The sequence below is a fragment of the Dermochelys coriacea genome, chromosome 3, assembly GCF_009764565.3.
Source record: "Dermochelys coriacea isolate rDerCor1 chromosome 3, rDerCor1.pri.v4, whole genome shotgun sequence".
Classification (NCBI taxonomy): Eukaryota; Metazoa; Chordata; order Testudines; family Dermochelyidae; genus Dermochelys; species Dermochelys coriacea.
The window spans coordinates 200,913,611-200,930,835 of record NC_050070.1 but is presented as its reverse complement, the minus strand read 5'-3'; the positions used below and the strand labels follow the sequence as shown (position 1 = coordinate 200,930,835).

The 17,225-nt window shown below is 37.1% G+C and overlaps 1 protein-coding gene across 9 annotated transcripts in view; it reads left to right on the top strand.

Moving 5' to 3' along the window:
- The window catches only part of LOC119852895 (SLX4 interacting protein), a 130,784-nt gene that overhangs the window by 20,351 nt on the left and 93,208 nt on the right, over window positions 1-17,225 (top strand). For 4 of the 9 annotated variants that reach the window (XM_038394929.2, XM_043512106.1, XM_043512103.1 and 1 more), the window contains one exon: window positions 2,773-2,835. The exons of 4 other annotated variants lie outside the window; for them this stretch is intronic. In XM_038394929.2, the coding sequence (XP_038250857.1) occupies window positions 2,773-2,835 (63 nt within the window). Of the gene's footprint in view, window positions 1-2,772; window positions 2,836-17,225 lie in introns of those variants that run through there. One more of the 9 variants, XM_043512109.1, reaches the window with a different exon arrangement.

Genomic DNA, 17,225 nt, shown 5'->3' with positions numbered 1-17,225 from the left:
AAAAGGCTACCCATTAAGGACCAGAAATTGCTTCTGCTCCACTATACGGAGAGGCAATATAAGATAGCACGTTCTTACTCTGTTGAGGCTTGTAATACAATTTAAAGTAATAAATAATAGAAATATTGTGCCACTATTGCAATAAATATTGCATACACTTGAAATATACATATTTTGGCTTGTCTTCCCATGAGTAGTATGTAAAATCGGGGGGAAACACCGCAACATTATAAATACTGTGGTGGTCAGAATCTGGAATATACAGCTTATTATCCCATCTTTCATTTTTGTCTTAATAGTTTCAAATGTATTTTAAAAAGAGAAAACACCTACAATATATTTCATAGCTTTACTTTACATGAAGATACATGTATTCTACCAAAGAGCTCTCATAGGATCTTTTAACATCTTTCTGCTGTGTAATGGTAGATTATTTTCAGCAGAGGGAGTAGTTGGTTCACATTTGAAAGAAGATCATAAGCCTTTTTGTGGGAGATTCTTAAAAGCAAATGAAATGAAGTTAATTGATGCAGTAAAATCGCTTTTATACGTTTATTACAAAAACTACAGTTAAGTCCTAAATGCACATATTTCAGTTGCCAATTGGCTGGAAACCATAGTATATTGTGATATGCGACAGCTAACATTTAATGAATAGTAATTTGAGCAGATATTTTCAGTTTTAAGCAATACTGATACCTCCTTGCTTCATGGTATGCTATATGGTAGAATCAAAAAAACTAAAAAATGAGGCACATGAACTTAATTAGGATAAAGTCTGTGTGTGTCTATGCTGCTAAAATATTTTAATGCTATTATAGGTAAGCAAATCTTAACCATAATTGGGCAGGCTTAAAGCAAAATCATGAATTGTATATAGATTTGAGGAAAAAATACCACTGGGCTTTTGTTTAAAGTTGATGAAAGGTTAAAAAGGAGAATTCTCCTGAAATTATGTAATTTGCATCTACCCATGCCAAACTACTCAACTAAATATAGTAAGCCATGTAGCCATAATATAAATCAACCTCATATACTATTTATAATATGTTGATCTGTCATACCTTTCAAAAAGAGTACATCTGAGTTAGTAACTCTTAAGCTTTAGTGAAAATATGCTAAAATAATAAATCTCTTCTCTGAGATGGTTTCTTTCACTTTGGACTTCCTTGTATTTACATGTTTAGGGCTCTGTTCTAACTCAGATTTTTAGACCTTTACTGCCACATATCTGAGATTAGAATAATTGCTGTTAAAATGTTCCACTGGTCAGCCAGGACATTTTGGGCTAGATTTTCAGAAGTGGTCAGCTCCCCACATTTCTCATTGTTGTCACTGAGAGCTGTTGAGGGCTAAGGTCTATAGGTTGCAAACTCCTTGAGGCAAGGACCATGTCTTACCTCTGTTTTGTACGGGACCAAACACACAGCCATTGCTTAATAAATAAATGCAGAGAGAACCCTTGGTATCTTTTAGTTTAAATATAACCATCAAACATTGTTAAAAGTTTTCCTGTTGAACATTTTTACACTTCTTAAAGCATTCCATTAAGATAAATATACTAAAAAGTTTTAATCTTTTTATCAGGGTGGAAAAGGACTGAATAGCTACTGAGAGAAATGTTCTTTTTGTCAGACTGTATACTAGCATTGACCTATGCCATAATAACAATAGCATGTGATTTTAGAACAAAATTCTGCCCCCAGATATGTGCGAGTTGCCATTGAGATCAGGTTGGGCCTGAGAATGCAGAATTGGACACTTTATTTTGGTGTGGATTCATTGTGGTTTCATTTATAATATTGGGGCAGGGTAACTTACTTTTAGAAAACCATTAATAAAATTAATATTTCATTTATATGTGTCTCCCCTCATTTCTTTGCTCTCTGATTGCTTAGCTGCCATAGACCTTTTTCAGGATATTGACAATAACTTGTGTATCGAGTGATGATCCTGTGGCTGACTCTTAAAGCTGATTGTCTTGCTTACTTGGACAGCTACTTAGGTTAATGATTTTGTAAGTTTCACTGGCCTGAGGTAGCCGATCAGTACTATCCTTGTAGCTGAAAACAAGGCTTGACCTATCTTTTTGAGTAAAAAGTTCGGTTTAAAATATAAAGTATAGTTAGATTTTTAATCTGTTGTTGATAGGATAGTGGCTAGGTTTTTGTCTTAAGACCATGGGGGATGGACTGTGTATTTTACTACTCTACTGAATAGTTAAATCCATATGTATATGAATGTACTGTTTGTAAGGTGTAGGGAGAGCAAGGGAAAAACTACTTTATGTAAAAGATTGCTATTTTCCAAGATATTGTTTTTATAGAGTAAACAAAAGAGATTTTCATAAAAATTTGTCATGACAGATCAACGGTTTTGGATCAGGTTCTTGCAGCTGAATGTTTTTCCTACATTTATATTGTGCATATCTTTTGACATATCACTTAGCTTGGAAAAACAGCTCTCTAAAGGGATGGCTTACCTTAAATAATTATAGTGAATGTATTTTTCTGCTTCTTCTTAGTATGACTATAATGGCTATTTTATATGTGAAATCAAATGAGTTATATTGGTAGGGATACTCTGGCAAAACATTTTCAAAAGAATTAAACTATTTTTTAATATTAAAAAACAGTATGTAAGAATTCAATTTAATCTTAAAAGTAAGATGCCAGAGTTCTGTGAATTGTTTTTAGAGGCTGCTGAATGAATTTTCCTTATATAGTAGGAGGCCCGATAATTTAGTATGTTTTTTGACCCACTTACTTTAAGGGCTATACTACCCACTCAAAATGCTGGGTTCCCAGGGATGGAGTTCTTTTCATAAGGGGCCATGTAAGTACCTAAAGTAAATAGCATTTGAACTATGTCTATTTCAACTGCATTATACAAAACAAGTACAATGTACAGCTTTGGGTGGTGGTGTTCTAATAATAATAATGCTAATTAGTATCACAGCAATACTCCAATCAGGACTGAAGCCCCATTTTGCTTGACACTATATAAACATAGTAAAATGTGTTATTTTCCTTCATCTGTCACCTGACTTTTTAGATTTTAAACAGCGTGAAGAGTTGGAGAAAGGGAAACAACATAAAAACAAAGTTATCAGGAGTGATGGGCACATTTATTAATTACTTTTATTGTTATTTTTTTCTTACTGTGCAATTTCTCTTTCATATTTATGGGGGCAGGAGTGGCAGGATATGGAATGGCAAAAGAGGTGAGTAAATAAGGGAATGGGAAAAAGAAAAGAAGAAGAACATTGATCAGGAAAGGAGTGAGTGGATAGCTTGATCCAAACCCCTCTGAAATCTTTGGGAAGATCTCCTCAGACCAGAAAAAGCTATGGATCAGGCCTGGGGAAGGAGGAGGAATGATGGAGAGCAATGAGATTAAGGGAGATAACAGATGAACGTTGAGGGAAAATGGTAGGAGGAAGCTGGGGTACATGCCAATAATATGAGAGAACTTTCCTGGCAGTCATTTGATGTGGTATAGAGTAAAGGGCTGCTGGTACAACTTGTTTAGCCTTCTGTTTTCAGTAATTTAAATAAATAAATTAAATTTACTTTTATACCTAGAAAATGAGGATTCTGCATTATGTTTTCTTCTCCCGTCATGTGTTATGTAAATTGATTCTGGTGGGTGAAGATTCAGTATTATCCCTGTTGTCTGAGTGTTCAGTGTGTTGGGACATTATGATAGAAGGAGAGTGAAATGAGGAAGAGATGTGACAAAAGAGTGTATGCAGGATAAACTAAAAGACAAACTTTAGTAGTCCACAATTTCCTTAAAATTGTTCTATTCTTTTAAGATGTGCAGACAAAAAATAGGTTATTCAGTTTCAGTTCTCCAATAAAAAATGAGTGTCTCATGCATACTACAATATTCACCAGTCAGCTGTGACTCTGCAAATATTCTTTTTGACTGAGCATGCTAACGTTTCCTTAAATAACAGTAGAGCAGAGAAAGTCACATTGTGTATTTTCTGCATTCATTGAAATCCATGATGTTTGATGATTCTTGACTATTGTGAAAACCCTTCTAACCTGCTGATAAAATGATGACTAATGGTCAGCTGATGAAAATAGATGCATTGCCATGGCTTCAGAAACTTTAGTGTCCATATAAATGTTTCATTTTCCACAGTTGCTCTTACTCTGTCCAGGATGACGGTGCACTTATTCTTTAACAGTTGACAGCTGCTCAATCAAGCCACAACAGTGTGATTGGCAAAAATTATAACTTCCAGTTAAACTTTTAAAAATAGTTTAAGGAACTAAAAATCTGAAACTTGAAGAAATCACATTTGGAGCGTTTTCAGATTAAGTAATATTTTTGAGCTGAGTGATGATAATGAAACATAATGGCTCTTTCTTTGGTCCTGACCCAACCCCATTGTAATCAATGAGTTTGGGATCAGGGCCTGTAAGAGTATATTGGCAGTAGAGTATAGCCTAACTCTAAGGATTTATAAAATTGTTCTGTCACCAGCCTTATTCAGTTTGGCTTGTTAGCCTTAGTTATTTTTGAGTTTTTTTATTATTAATGTAAGTTCAAGGTCTGTCAGTATTGGCGCTCCCTATTCCTCTCTAAGAATGGTGCCTCCAAATAAATTATAAACAATAACTTTCATATGGAAACCAAAGGCAGACTCTAGGGGAGGAACTCCAAAACACTATAATCTTGTTTGTCATCTAATTCTCCCACTTTTTACCCTCGTGTCACTCTTTTGACAGTTACTTCTGACTTGCTGTGAGACCCACTATGCTTTCAGTAGAAGTTCTTGAAGCAAAGCAAAGTATCACTGAATGGTTCAAAATACATAATATCAAAACTCATATTCTGATGATGAACTGATATCAGTGATATATATATCAGCAATATGAAGATAGAAGGCCAAATGCCTTGGATTTGAATGCAGTGAAATTCACATGCAGACTAACCGGTGAGCTTCAGAAGTCTTTTCTTCACAATCCATTTTCTTCAAATTATTTTTTTATTTGTTCTAGCAGTCTCACTTATTTTCCTGTTGCTGAACTTAAAACTTAGATGATAGACTTGAGCTGCTCTTCCTAGCACTGTGCTGCAGTCTCTGGAATTGATCTGCAACAGGAGTTTAGTAATACTAACTAAAACTGCTGACTGAGGGGTTTTTCATACAAAGTAAAATAGACAAGCTAATTGTGGAATGGAGAGACTGAGGATTTTGGAGGAGAGATGAATTGATCTGCTCTTCCAGGAAGAGGATACTTGATATTCTGTGACTTGAAACACAAGGGGTGATCTGATTAGAACTTAATTTGCATTTCAGATACCAAGGGGAAAAAAAATCTGGTACAAGATAAATTTGTTAGCAGGTTTGTATCATATAGAGAAGACATTACCAAGTACTGACAGCAGCATGACAATAAATAAATAATGCATGAAAGAAGAAGATTATATTTTTTTGACTTTTAATACATTAGAAGTCATCTCCAGTTTCTCCCATAGCTCTGCGTTCCAGAAAATTGTCCAGCCTATATTTAAAACCTATGGTAGGAAAGATCCATACAGCTACACTGGGTTTCAGTTCCATTCAATAATAAATTGCAGTGATGGTACCAATAATAATAATAATAAAATTTAGAAAATTGAAGAAGAAAATTGAAGAAAATTGAAGAACAGAGGACTATGCAATAAAGATAACACACACAGAATATGAGCTGGTATCCTAACCCAATTAAAAAGCAATTGTTAGTTCCAGACAGTAAATGCTGCTTAAGTGTTTCAGTCTGGGTACTGATGAGCAGTTAGTTCTTCTCACTTGTGAGGGAGGACTGAGGGAAAGTCTAGAGATAGTCTGAATGGTAACTGGATGCTGTACAAGAGTATTTTGCACACATGAAGACTCTCTTCTGTTTCAAGTATCACTCTCCTACACAACTGTATCACATGTATTGGGCAATTAGACATTTACCATCAGAATTTTCTTTTGCTGCAATATTCTTTATACTTTGAATGGGAAATACCCTGGGTGGTAACTGTCCATTTTTAATGGTGCCTACTTGTAATGACTGATAAATGTATATGCAGCTGTATCAGCTTGTTACTATTTCCATCTCTGCTTGGGTTTTTTTTGGAAAGATGTTAGCATAAGAATTGTGCAGTACTCTGATAAACAGTGTGCTTGGTTATGAATCTGAAAAATTAATTGTATACTGTTTGTCCTTTTGATACAGAAATGGAATATTCTAATTGTGTAGCTTAAATTAGGGAGTTTTCAATGGTTGTCAAAGTTTGCCTAAGGGATCTAGTAAGTAGGTGCAAGGAGTCTGGTGTATCAGACATTGCTGAAATGAATAAACAGCAGTTTATATGACACACAAATAATTATTGTTCTTCAAGCCTAAACCAGCGTACTCTTCATTTAAACTCTGGGACTTCACAAGGCAATGTCTTCCTTCTCTGTTCCTTGAATGTAGCAGTGATTTAATAAAGGACATGGCTAACCAAATAGACACTGTTATGGATTATTCTGTTTTATATCATCTAGATAAAAACACTGCAAACAGTATAAATGGTGAATGTAAAATATCTGCTGAACTGGAGACTTAGGAAAAGCTAAATTTTAGGCCATTAGTAGGAGGATCTGTTCAGTACCAAAATCCTAGACTTTGACAGTTAGCAGGGCATGCCACGCATAACTTGCTCTTCTCTATTTTTTTCAGTTCCTAATATTCAAGAGATAAAACTCATTCCGAGTAGTAAAATAGAGTAGAAACTAATCTGCACAACACTACCATACTAACAAGGCAATGTTCATTAACTGAAACCAAGTTTATTGTGAACAGGTGTTGTACACTTATTTATTCATACTGGAATAGCACCTGGAGGCTCCCATCAAGAAAACGTTTGCATTGTGCTAGTAGCTGTACTGTCACATAGTGACAGGCTGCGTCTCAAAGAGGTTATAGTCTAAACTGAGAAGTGTGGCAACAAATGAGTGTGGCATCCCATAGGAGGTCTACAGTTAACAGAAATAAGATCATCCAGTTAAATAGGTCACTATTGCACAAAGTGTTTTCTTTTTAATTTTAAATAAATTGACTATCTCTGCAAGACATGCATCAAGACCTTATTGGTTGGCTGAGGCAGGTGTCACAGCAGAGGTTGACCTTGAGGTGAGAGTAGTGAATTTATAGATTTGTGTGGAGCGGGTATTTCATGAATATGAGATGTTTTTTGTTGCCAATTCACAAAGTTTAATTTTATCCTTCCCAGAGTTAAATCCAAGTGCTTTAGAAAGTTACAGAAGTGAAAAGTTGGTCTTGAAAGACTCCAGAAATTCAAAGGAAAGGTTTCTCTAATCTACTTGTCCCCAATTTCTGGCAGCTGAACAAAATGTTTTGGTCTGGTCTTGAAAATATGTTGATAATCTCTCTCTCTTAGACAATTAGGACATAGATAAGCATGGCCATTAATTATATCAGGACTGTGATTACAAATCCCTAATCCAAAGAAGTAATTTTACAAATGTTTTGCAATTACCATGGGTATTACAGAATTTACTCTCCTCATTTAGTGTTACTTGCAGAAACTGAATAGTGATACAGAATAGAAAAGGTCTTCTGCAAAGCCCAATCTATTATAAAACAATGATTCCCCCCTCCCCATACAGCAAAACCGTCACTAATTTTCATGTACTTCAGGGCTTTTTGAATTATTCATAAGATTATAAGGTTACAAGGGACCATTGTCATCATCTTCTAGACCATAGGTTTTCAAGCTGTAGTATGTTTATCGCTGGTAGTGCATGAGCTTGATGTTCCATCAGTCACTTCCCAATAATTTTTTATGACGGTGGTATGTGAACCAGTAACATTTGGGAGCTGCTGCTCTAGACTATGTCCATTAGTAGTCGGCATACTGACATCAGAGGATTCTTATTCCTTCTGAAAACCCCAGATTCAGTAACCTTCAGGATATTTCTCTGAACCTGAATATTGCTGCAAATGTTGGAGCACTTCAGCTATAATAAAATACACATATACAGTATTGCTAATACAGTGATATTTGGCAATTGAATGTGTGTGAATGTTCCTTTTTCTATCCTTATTTTAGTGGTAGAGACTCACACAGGTGCAACAGTTGGAACAGTGTTTTAATGAGCTTTCCTTCCAACCCCGTTAAGTTTCACCCTGGTCACTATGTTTACCATGAAGTTGGGTCTTGGTCTTGTTCTGGGAGTGGACTGGTGGTAAACTAGATGAAAATAGCAGGAATTCTGCAGTTGAAGGATAGGAACACACACTCTTTAATCAAACATTGTTTTAAAGCCTACTTATTTATCTTGTTGTTATAGCAACAGAACAATATCTCATTTCCAAGCAATGGATAATTCTGTACTACATAACTGCAGGAAGCTTTCCCAGCTGAAAATATGCCATTCCTCATTCCATTTATTGACTAGCTGAGAATTACATTGTGTAAATTTGTCCATGGAACGGGAAATGTTATTACATGTGGCAACATGAATCTAAAAGTAAAAGTTTTTTAAGAAGCAATGTGCAGAAAACTTAAATTATGAGAGCTGCTGAACCTGAGCTTCTGATTGAACCTGGAGAGACTGGGAGTTTAGTAAATTGAGAAATATGAATTGTTTTTATCATTTTTACATATACCTGCACTTAGTGGTCAAACAATGTAAAGGTCCCTGGAATAATGTTCCTTGAGTATTGCTGCTCCATGTGTGAGCGGATTTAGTCAGATATCTGCAATTCTTCATCACTGGCAATTTTTAATACAAGATTGTATTTTTTAAATATATGATCTGGTTCAAAAGGAATTATTTTAATTCTGTGGCCTGTGGTATGCAGGTGGTCAGACTAGATGATCACACTAGACCCTTCACAACGATCACAGTCTATAAATATTATATTCTGCCTGAACTCGGATAGAAGATCAGTGACTTGAAACTAATGTAAATAATGCTCTGAGACGATCCAGCACCCTGGAGCCCAAGAATCAAATCCCAGTTAATTTGAGAGCAACCTCTAAAGTCATTGTCCAAACTGAGAACTCTGTGCTGCTCTGTAGCGTTGGTCATACTACTGTTATGAACTGAATTGTTTCTTCTGTTCTGTTTAGAGTATCACATTAATTAACTAGAGAGACTTTGGTTGGCAATAATATCATACTCGGGTTAGGTAAATTGACCATCCGTAGTTCAGTGTGCAAACAGACTTTCATTTAAGATTTACAGTTCTTGTTAGTATTTACAATTGTTGGAGCCAGTGTGCAAGAAACATTATTTTGTATCATGGTTGCCTAGGTGTAGTGTGGGTAGTCCATTCCCCTTGTGAAAATCAGACAGGTGGCAACCACTAGTAGCACAGAATTTTGGTGTCAATTTCTCCCTTTTCCTCAGAGGTCCACTTTGCTTCCTCTTCAAAGAAAGGTCAGAAGGAGAGTGACTCTGATCTTTCTACTTCCAGGATCACTTACTGTTTATTCTGCTAGTGGAGTCCTTTAAGAAAGAGTGTTATTGCTTCTTTTCTCCAATACCTGTCTTGATTATTTTCCTGATATAGGGAGGACAGTATATTTGGGGATATGCTTACTTTCTAAAATGTTCATGAGTCACATGATATTTTATAAAGTTTAAATGGCACAGAAGTCAGAAGCATAGCAGTCAGATCAATGTTGACTGCTCATAAAGAGCTTATGAAGCGTGGGCCTGGAATCTGTATGTTTTTGTTAGGTTTTTAAAAACGGAAGAATTACTCTAACGCAATTGAAAGCCAAAACAATGTCATGGTGTAGTAAAAGTTTCAAGTATATATGAGTAATCTGAAAGAAGAAAATAAAAGGAACTTGGAAATAAAAAAAATACATTGGAGAGCGAAAATATTAATCTGTTAAAATTTAAAAAACAAACATACCCCGTTCCACACACACACATATGGAGATAGAGGGGGGAAAGTATGCAGAAACCTCTGCATCTGTAACCTCTTCCACCCACATTTATGAGCTAATCTTATCCCCACACACCTCTCATCTATAACTTTAATAACAGGACCCACATACCATTACTGCATGCTGCATACTACCATGCTATAAATGTACTAATGTACATTACCACCTCCTACATGTACAATGTATTCTATTCAGGTTCTTACACTGTGCCCATTGCTGTGGAATCTGGGCACCTTCCAGGGGTGCATTAGGGATTCTCAGCCTGTGGGGAACAAATAGGTGTCAGGAGGTCATGACCCCCATCACCTTCTTATTTGCTTAATGGGTGGGGAGTCCCAGCAAGACTGGAGGGGAGTCATGGGGGATTGGTATGGAAAAGGGCAAGAACTTTTGTATTTATTAATCCCCTTCACTGACACAACAACCATAGCAATATGTACACTTTACAGTTTATAAACACCACAGGCTCTATACAGCCTCCTCTCATCTTCCCCTTATGTATGCCAGCCATTTCACATTTTACACCTATGTCAGCTGTAACTCTCCACAAAAGCTGGCCTCCCTGTGTTGCTGACCTCTTACATCTTCTGTTCCCACTTGGTTTGGCTACTTAATAGTTGACTCTGTAAACCATGGGGGGACATTGGTAAAGATGTTCATAGTATCGAGCTCACATTTTTTTGAAGTTTTGTTGGAGAACCACCAAAGTATATGAGGTTTAAGATGTCCAGAGCCACTGAGGTTCCTAGCCAGACCAACAGTATACACAGAATTTAAGTTCTCAGTTATTGTAGATGTGATATTATACTTGTCATCGATGAGACAAAACTTGTTGCAGACAAGTATCTACTTTACATGGAAGAGTGGTAGGAATATGGGATCAAAGTTAAGGAAGTTACAGAACACCTCCATGCTTTCCACACTGCTGCTGTTTTAACTGTATCTAAATTGAAAAGTTCTGGACTTTCTAGTTTTTCTTTTTTTTAAACTTTGGAGGAAAAAATCCTTCAAAGTAACGTAAGTTACTGATATGTTCTAACAGCCTTCACTACCTTGACAAACATTTTTGTGAAAGATTTTATTTAAAAAGGTGTTTTGTGTGAATGATTATTTTTAATTTAAAAAGATAGGTGTGTGTGTGTGTGTGTGTTTAATGCCCGTTTTGAGGAATTTGTATCTCAACATTTAATATTCAGAGTCTGGCCTTAGTTGTAAGTGTAATAGCTTGTTTCATGCTCTGTATATTCACAGTTATGATACTGAAATGTTAAGACCACACACAGACAGCAAAGTCTCTAGCCACTTAAGCATGTAAACAGTCTGGCTTTTTACAAAGTGGAAAAATATTTCTGGTGCACTATTTTAAAAAGATCAGCATGTTAAAGTGCGGTGTGCAACTGTGTCAACATTTTTTTGGCCGTAACCATTCATTCTGTAGCCTCTTGATAATATGTAAAATGTGAAACTGGTTTGTTTACTGCTGGGATTGGTGCAGCAATTACTGTCTGCAGTTTCAAATAGATAATAGATCAAAGAATTATTTTGCATGATCATTCTGCTGTTTAAAACAACTAAGATTTTGGGTTATGTGTGTGTATGTTTTTTGGTTTTTTTTACAGATTGCTTTGGGCTCTTGGAAGGGACATTGGATCAATGGGTATCATAAATATTTTACTATAAATACATTTTCATTTGAACAGGAAAGGACAGTTTATTTCAAATAAGACTCTGCCCTTGCCTTTTCACACAGGAATTTGGGCTTTCTAATTGGCCACAGACACAGCAACATATATTTCTTTCTTCACAAACCTAGTTATCTTGAAACCTGACATTACATTAAGTCTTTAGATTTTTTTTTATTAATGCATTTTTTCAGCATAGTTAGTTATTGCGGTGATAACCAACATGCAGACGCACATAGATGTACAGTATGGCTTGAGGACACTCTCATCTTCACTACAAAGGATTGCAGAGATTACAAGTCCCATCATGCAATGCTCCACCTTGATATGGCTGCTAGGCTGGTAGGATTAAGATGGAGGATTCGTATAAACAGCCCTGATCCTTATGAGCTGAACTGTATTAAAATAATAATTATTCTTGTATATAGCACCTTCCATTTGAGCTTCCAAAGCACGTATGAATATTAATGAATTTAGTTTCACAACACCTCGATGAGATAGGGAAGTTATTAACAGGGGAGGATGACTTGGCTCTAAGAGCCCTGACAAGTTGCCAATATGTTCTTCATTTGGGAAAAATTTGAACACCCCTGCATTACAGCAATAAAAGTTCTAACACACAAATATAATGGTTCTTATTCAACTCCTTTTACAGTTTAATATTTTAAAAATACGGTGGGCTATTCTACGTCTCCTGTGCTGTATCATATTAATAATATTGTGAAAGAAAGTTAGAGTAGGAGCTCTCTGAGCCAGGGACTCTTTGAGTTGTTTATTCACGGTCTAGCACAAAGGGGCAATAATTCCTGAGTTCTTCAGACATTACTGTAATAAATAATAATAATAATAATAACGAAAATGTTCTAAAAGGTAGATGGTTAGTTCAATCATAGTGCAGAGTATGCTTAGAAAAATAAAATGTAACTAGTGATAGCATCATGATAAAAATGTGAGGTTTCCTGTAAAGTGTTGTTTAAAATAAAAAGTCTGTGTATTCCATATATGTAAATATCCTCTTTCACCTCCCTTTCGCTGCCAAGAAGGGTTATTTAGTCAAGTGTGGGGGACAAGCAACACAAGTGGCTAAAGTGGAGAGGATTTTTAATCCAGCAGTAACTTTAAAGATGGAGATGGGTAGGAGCAAATGTGCTTTGTGCATGAAGTCACCTGCCTGTGACCTGTTTTGACCTGTTCATAATATTTAGGCCAGCTCTACAATACAAACTTACATCGGTATAACCACGTCACTCAGGGGTGTGAAAAATCCACACCCCTGAGCAATGCAGTTATACCGACCTAGCCCCGGTATAGACAATGCTATGTCAATGGGAGAGGTTCTCCTCTTGACATAGCTCCTGCCTCTCATGGAGGTGGATTCTACAGCTTGTGGAGGTGGATTAACTAACCTGTCCCAGCAGCGTAGTAGCATTTTCACTAATGCTGTACAACAGCGCATCTGCACTGGTGCAGCTGTGCTGCCACATCTTTTTAAGTGTAGACCTGCCTTTAATCTGGTGTTTCCAATTTGGCACCTAGCCACTATGGTGATTGGCCCAGTGCTAGAATATGTATATCCCACGTACATTTATGTGTATGCTCTATAATGGCATTCTGAATGTCACACTTTTTTTCTGAAATATAATATATTTGTATTCCTTAATTACTTCCAAGAAAATCCATTTTGATAATTTAAGATGAAGGGTGTATATGTTGATAGTTATGCATCTTTAGCTAATGCTGGTCTCATAGATACAGCCCTGCAAATCCGTGGATGTCCACAGACAATTTTTGCAGCTAGGATGCGGATACAAATTTTGTATCCGCACAAGGCTCTAGTGATCTCCCCACAGAAATCAGGGTGAGGCTGTAATGGATGGGATGGAGGCAAGACAGACGCTCTGGTCCCAACAGCAGAAGTTGTAAGGAGCCCAGGAGGTGGGTAGGATGGGGTGGATGAGGCGGGGATGGAGCTCTGACTGCAGCACACACCCAAATGGAGCGGCTGTTACCCAGCCCTCAGGCTCCACTTTGGCTCTCTGAATCACGCAGCAGCAGGCTGTGATATGTGACAGTAGCCCACTGGGCATTCTGGGAGTTGTAGTCCCCAGCTTGCTTGGACAGAGGAAGTAAACTACAATTCCCAGAAGGGAGCTCCTGTGCATGTGCTCCTGCGCAGGGAGCCAAGTGCCATTTTGAAAGAGGTGTCCGTTGTACTTTAAACTAGTGGGTGGCAACGGTGGGCGCTGTGAGGAGAGTAGCTGTCGCTGTAGTCTGTCCTTGCTCAGTCTGCATGTGTTAGAGCTGCCGCGGCTGTGTAGGGGTATCTGAGCCCCCACTGGGAGGTTGGCGCTGCAGACGAGGGCCCAGGATTGTAGCCTCTCTGCCCGGAGCGGGGAAGGAAGTGTGGCAGGGGCAGAGCGGGTGGTGGTGCAGGAAGTCTCTGGGGAGAAGTGGGGGTGACAGGGGGTTGGGGGCTTGACACAGTCCTGCGTCACTGGTGCGTGGTGACCTGTGGAGCTGCTAAAAGAGGCCTGCAAATTTGTGGATATCCACTTAATATCTGCAGATATTTGCATCCATGGATGCTGATATCTGTGGACCATTTCTGTGGATCTCGGATGCGGATACAAATTTTGAATCTGCACAGGGCTTTACTCATAGATTTTAAGGTCAGAAGGGACCATCATGATCATCTAGTTTGACCTCCTGCACATTTCAGGCCACAGAACCTACTCCTGTAATAGACCACTAAGCTCTGGGTGAGTTACTGAAGTCCTCAAATCATGGGTTAAAGACTTTAAGTTACACAGAATTCACTATTTACACTAGTTTAAACCTGCAAGTGACCCGTGCCCCATGCTGCAGAGGAAGGCGAAAACCCTAAGGATACTTAATTTTTATCATGTACTTATTTTTTGTTAGTATTTAATATCCCTTATTTTCACTTGTCCTTATACTAAGTATTCTGTTAAAAGAAAAGGAGTACCCGTGGCACCTTAGAGACTAACAAATTTATTAGAGCATAAGCAAATTTATTAGAGCATAAGCTTTCGTGAGCTACAGCTCACTTCATCGATGAAGTGAGCTGTAGCTCACGAAAGCTTATGCTCTAATAAATTTGTTAGTCTCTAAGGTGCCACGGGTACTCCTTTTCTTTTTGCGAATACAGACTAACACGGCTGCTACTCTGAAACCTGTCATTAAGTATTCTGTTGTAAGATGTAACATGGTGAAATTAATCACTACATTATATTTACAATTCTTCTGTCCTTCTCTACACAGAGGAAAACATTTAGTGGGTGATGGAGAAAGATAATTTTTACCAGCAGCTGGAAATTTATGTAGTGATTAAAGTAATATCGCTGGCATGTATACCTATTTCTGCACTGCACGTGTATATATGTAATAGATCTCATTATTCAGAACCAAGATTCCTTTTCTCAAACCTAAAAAGCTCTCTCTCACTCATGCACACTGCTTAAGGATAAAATGTGTCCTTTTTTTACCTTTCATGTATAAGAAGTGGGGTGTAGATGTGGGCGTGTGGTAAATTTTGCTTTGGGCCCAGATTTTAAAAAATGCTCAGCACCCAGCTGTCCACTCCATTTAGGAGCTTAAAAGGGAAATGAGTTCTCTTGAGAATCTGATACTTACTTTTTTTTACCCTGGAAATATCAAGAATATCCAGTCTTTCCTTTCCTGTTTTTGCTAGGGGAATCATTGAAAAACTAGAAAATTGGAAATGGGGGCTTTTGTGATCCTCAGTTGGAGGGACAAGTATTGAATGTTTCATAAAGAACTTTTATCTCATTTTTCCCCTAGACATTTGAGTGCTAACAAAAACAAACACAACCAAAGTTTTAAACAGACTGATCAGACTTCCTTTCTCAATTGTGCAGGTTTCACTTTCTGGTTATTTTTCATGGTTTTATTAGTTCTTCTGCCATCCTTAGTATCTACCTCGCAAAACTGAGTCAACAATATCTGATGTTCCCAACTCTTGCAGTTGCACTAAAACATCAGCTTGTGCAGTCAAGTGATTGTGGGAGCATCTTGGTTGTCATTTAAAAAAAAAGTTTCTAGCCCGCATGGTTGCAGAGAAAAGCTTGAAAGTATGATCCAAGTGCACCCTGAAGGGCTCAAATGCCAGAAGGCAAATAAAAAGAATCCCAACGTTTATTTATTTTTTAAATCTCATGATTTGGGGGTCAGATTCATCATTTTTGAACACTTTGTGTTAGCAATACTGTTCAAATAAAAACAATCAGGAAAAAGAGAACCTATTCCCTTCCCTGCCCCCAACCCCGCAATGTCTCAAGCTTTTTTCATACATATGCTAAAAAGGACACAAACACCATTGTTTTTGCTTTGCAGATGATCTTTAAAAGTAAAGACAGTTTCCTTTTTCTTTGTTTTAAAAATTGAACATGGCTAGTAATAGCTATAATATTGTAGTAAGGGGATCTTTCCCATTACTCAAAAACAGAATGTTGTAATTAAATAATAAAATGGCAGTACTCGTGAAAAACCTGCTGTTAGACCCATAAACCCCAGGGCACTTGGTTTAAATATCTAATTGAGCTTTTCCTAATTAAAAAAAAGTACTAATAAATCGGTCACATTTTTCTCTACAAAGTACAAAGAGGAAAGAATATTAGCATTAAAATGAATACACGTAAATGCATGCAGTGTGGAATACTGTCATTTTGCAGCTTCAAATCATACAAAGATAAAATAATCATAGTAAGTACAAACAGAAAGGAGTATGTTGATTCATAGAAATCCAGCTGTGTAGAATAACCATTGATCTGGAACCTTTCAGGATTCATACAAATTTATAAAGTCTTCCATAGATGCATAACTGTTAATACAAAACTTTAATAGAGCTTTCTCTTTGCACATCAATGTCTTTCTACGTATATGTCTTTTCTTTTGATAGCTAAACACTCAATTTGCCCCTTAAATCTTTTAAACATTATTTATTTCACTCAGTACAGGTAATTTGCAATTACCATAACTAACATATAACCCATACCCCATCCCATATCACATGCCAGGTATAACCTAAGCAAGGAGAAACTGTGTATATCACTCTTCTTATTAAGCAGTCTGTAGTCCCAAGTTTATTTCCTGCAGTGGCAAAATTATAAACGTAAATTTATAAATTACAGTGTGAAGCAGTAAATGGTTGCTACCCACAGCTTAAAAGCCCTGTACACAACACTGGTTTTCTTTACCATTGTTTTAGACGTAATCAAAATTCTGAACGTACAACAAAGAAGAGGGGCTTTTTAGAGTAGTAATCAGAAAAGGTGTTTTCTTGTAGCACTGAAATATTTGTTTATAATGAAGGGACTCAGCCAAAACATTATTTCTAAACCTTTTCTTTTCCAGCTACCATTGATAACATATTTATTCCCTTGAGAAGATGAATACACAATTCACTGTGTAACGTAAGGGCTTGTCGGGCAGGCTGGGTCTACACTTAAAAGTAAGGTTGACATAGCAATGATAGTCAGGGGTGTAAAAAATCCACACTTGTGATTGACATAGCTATGCCAACCTAACCCCCAGTGTAGCCAC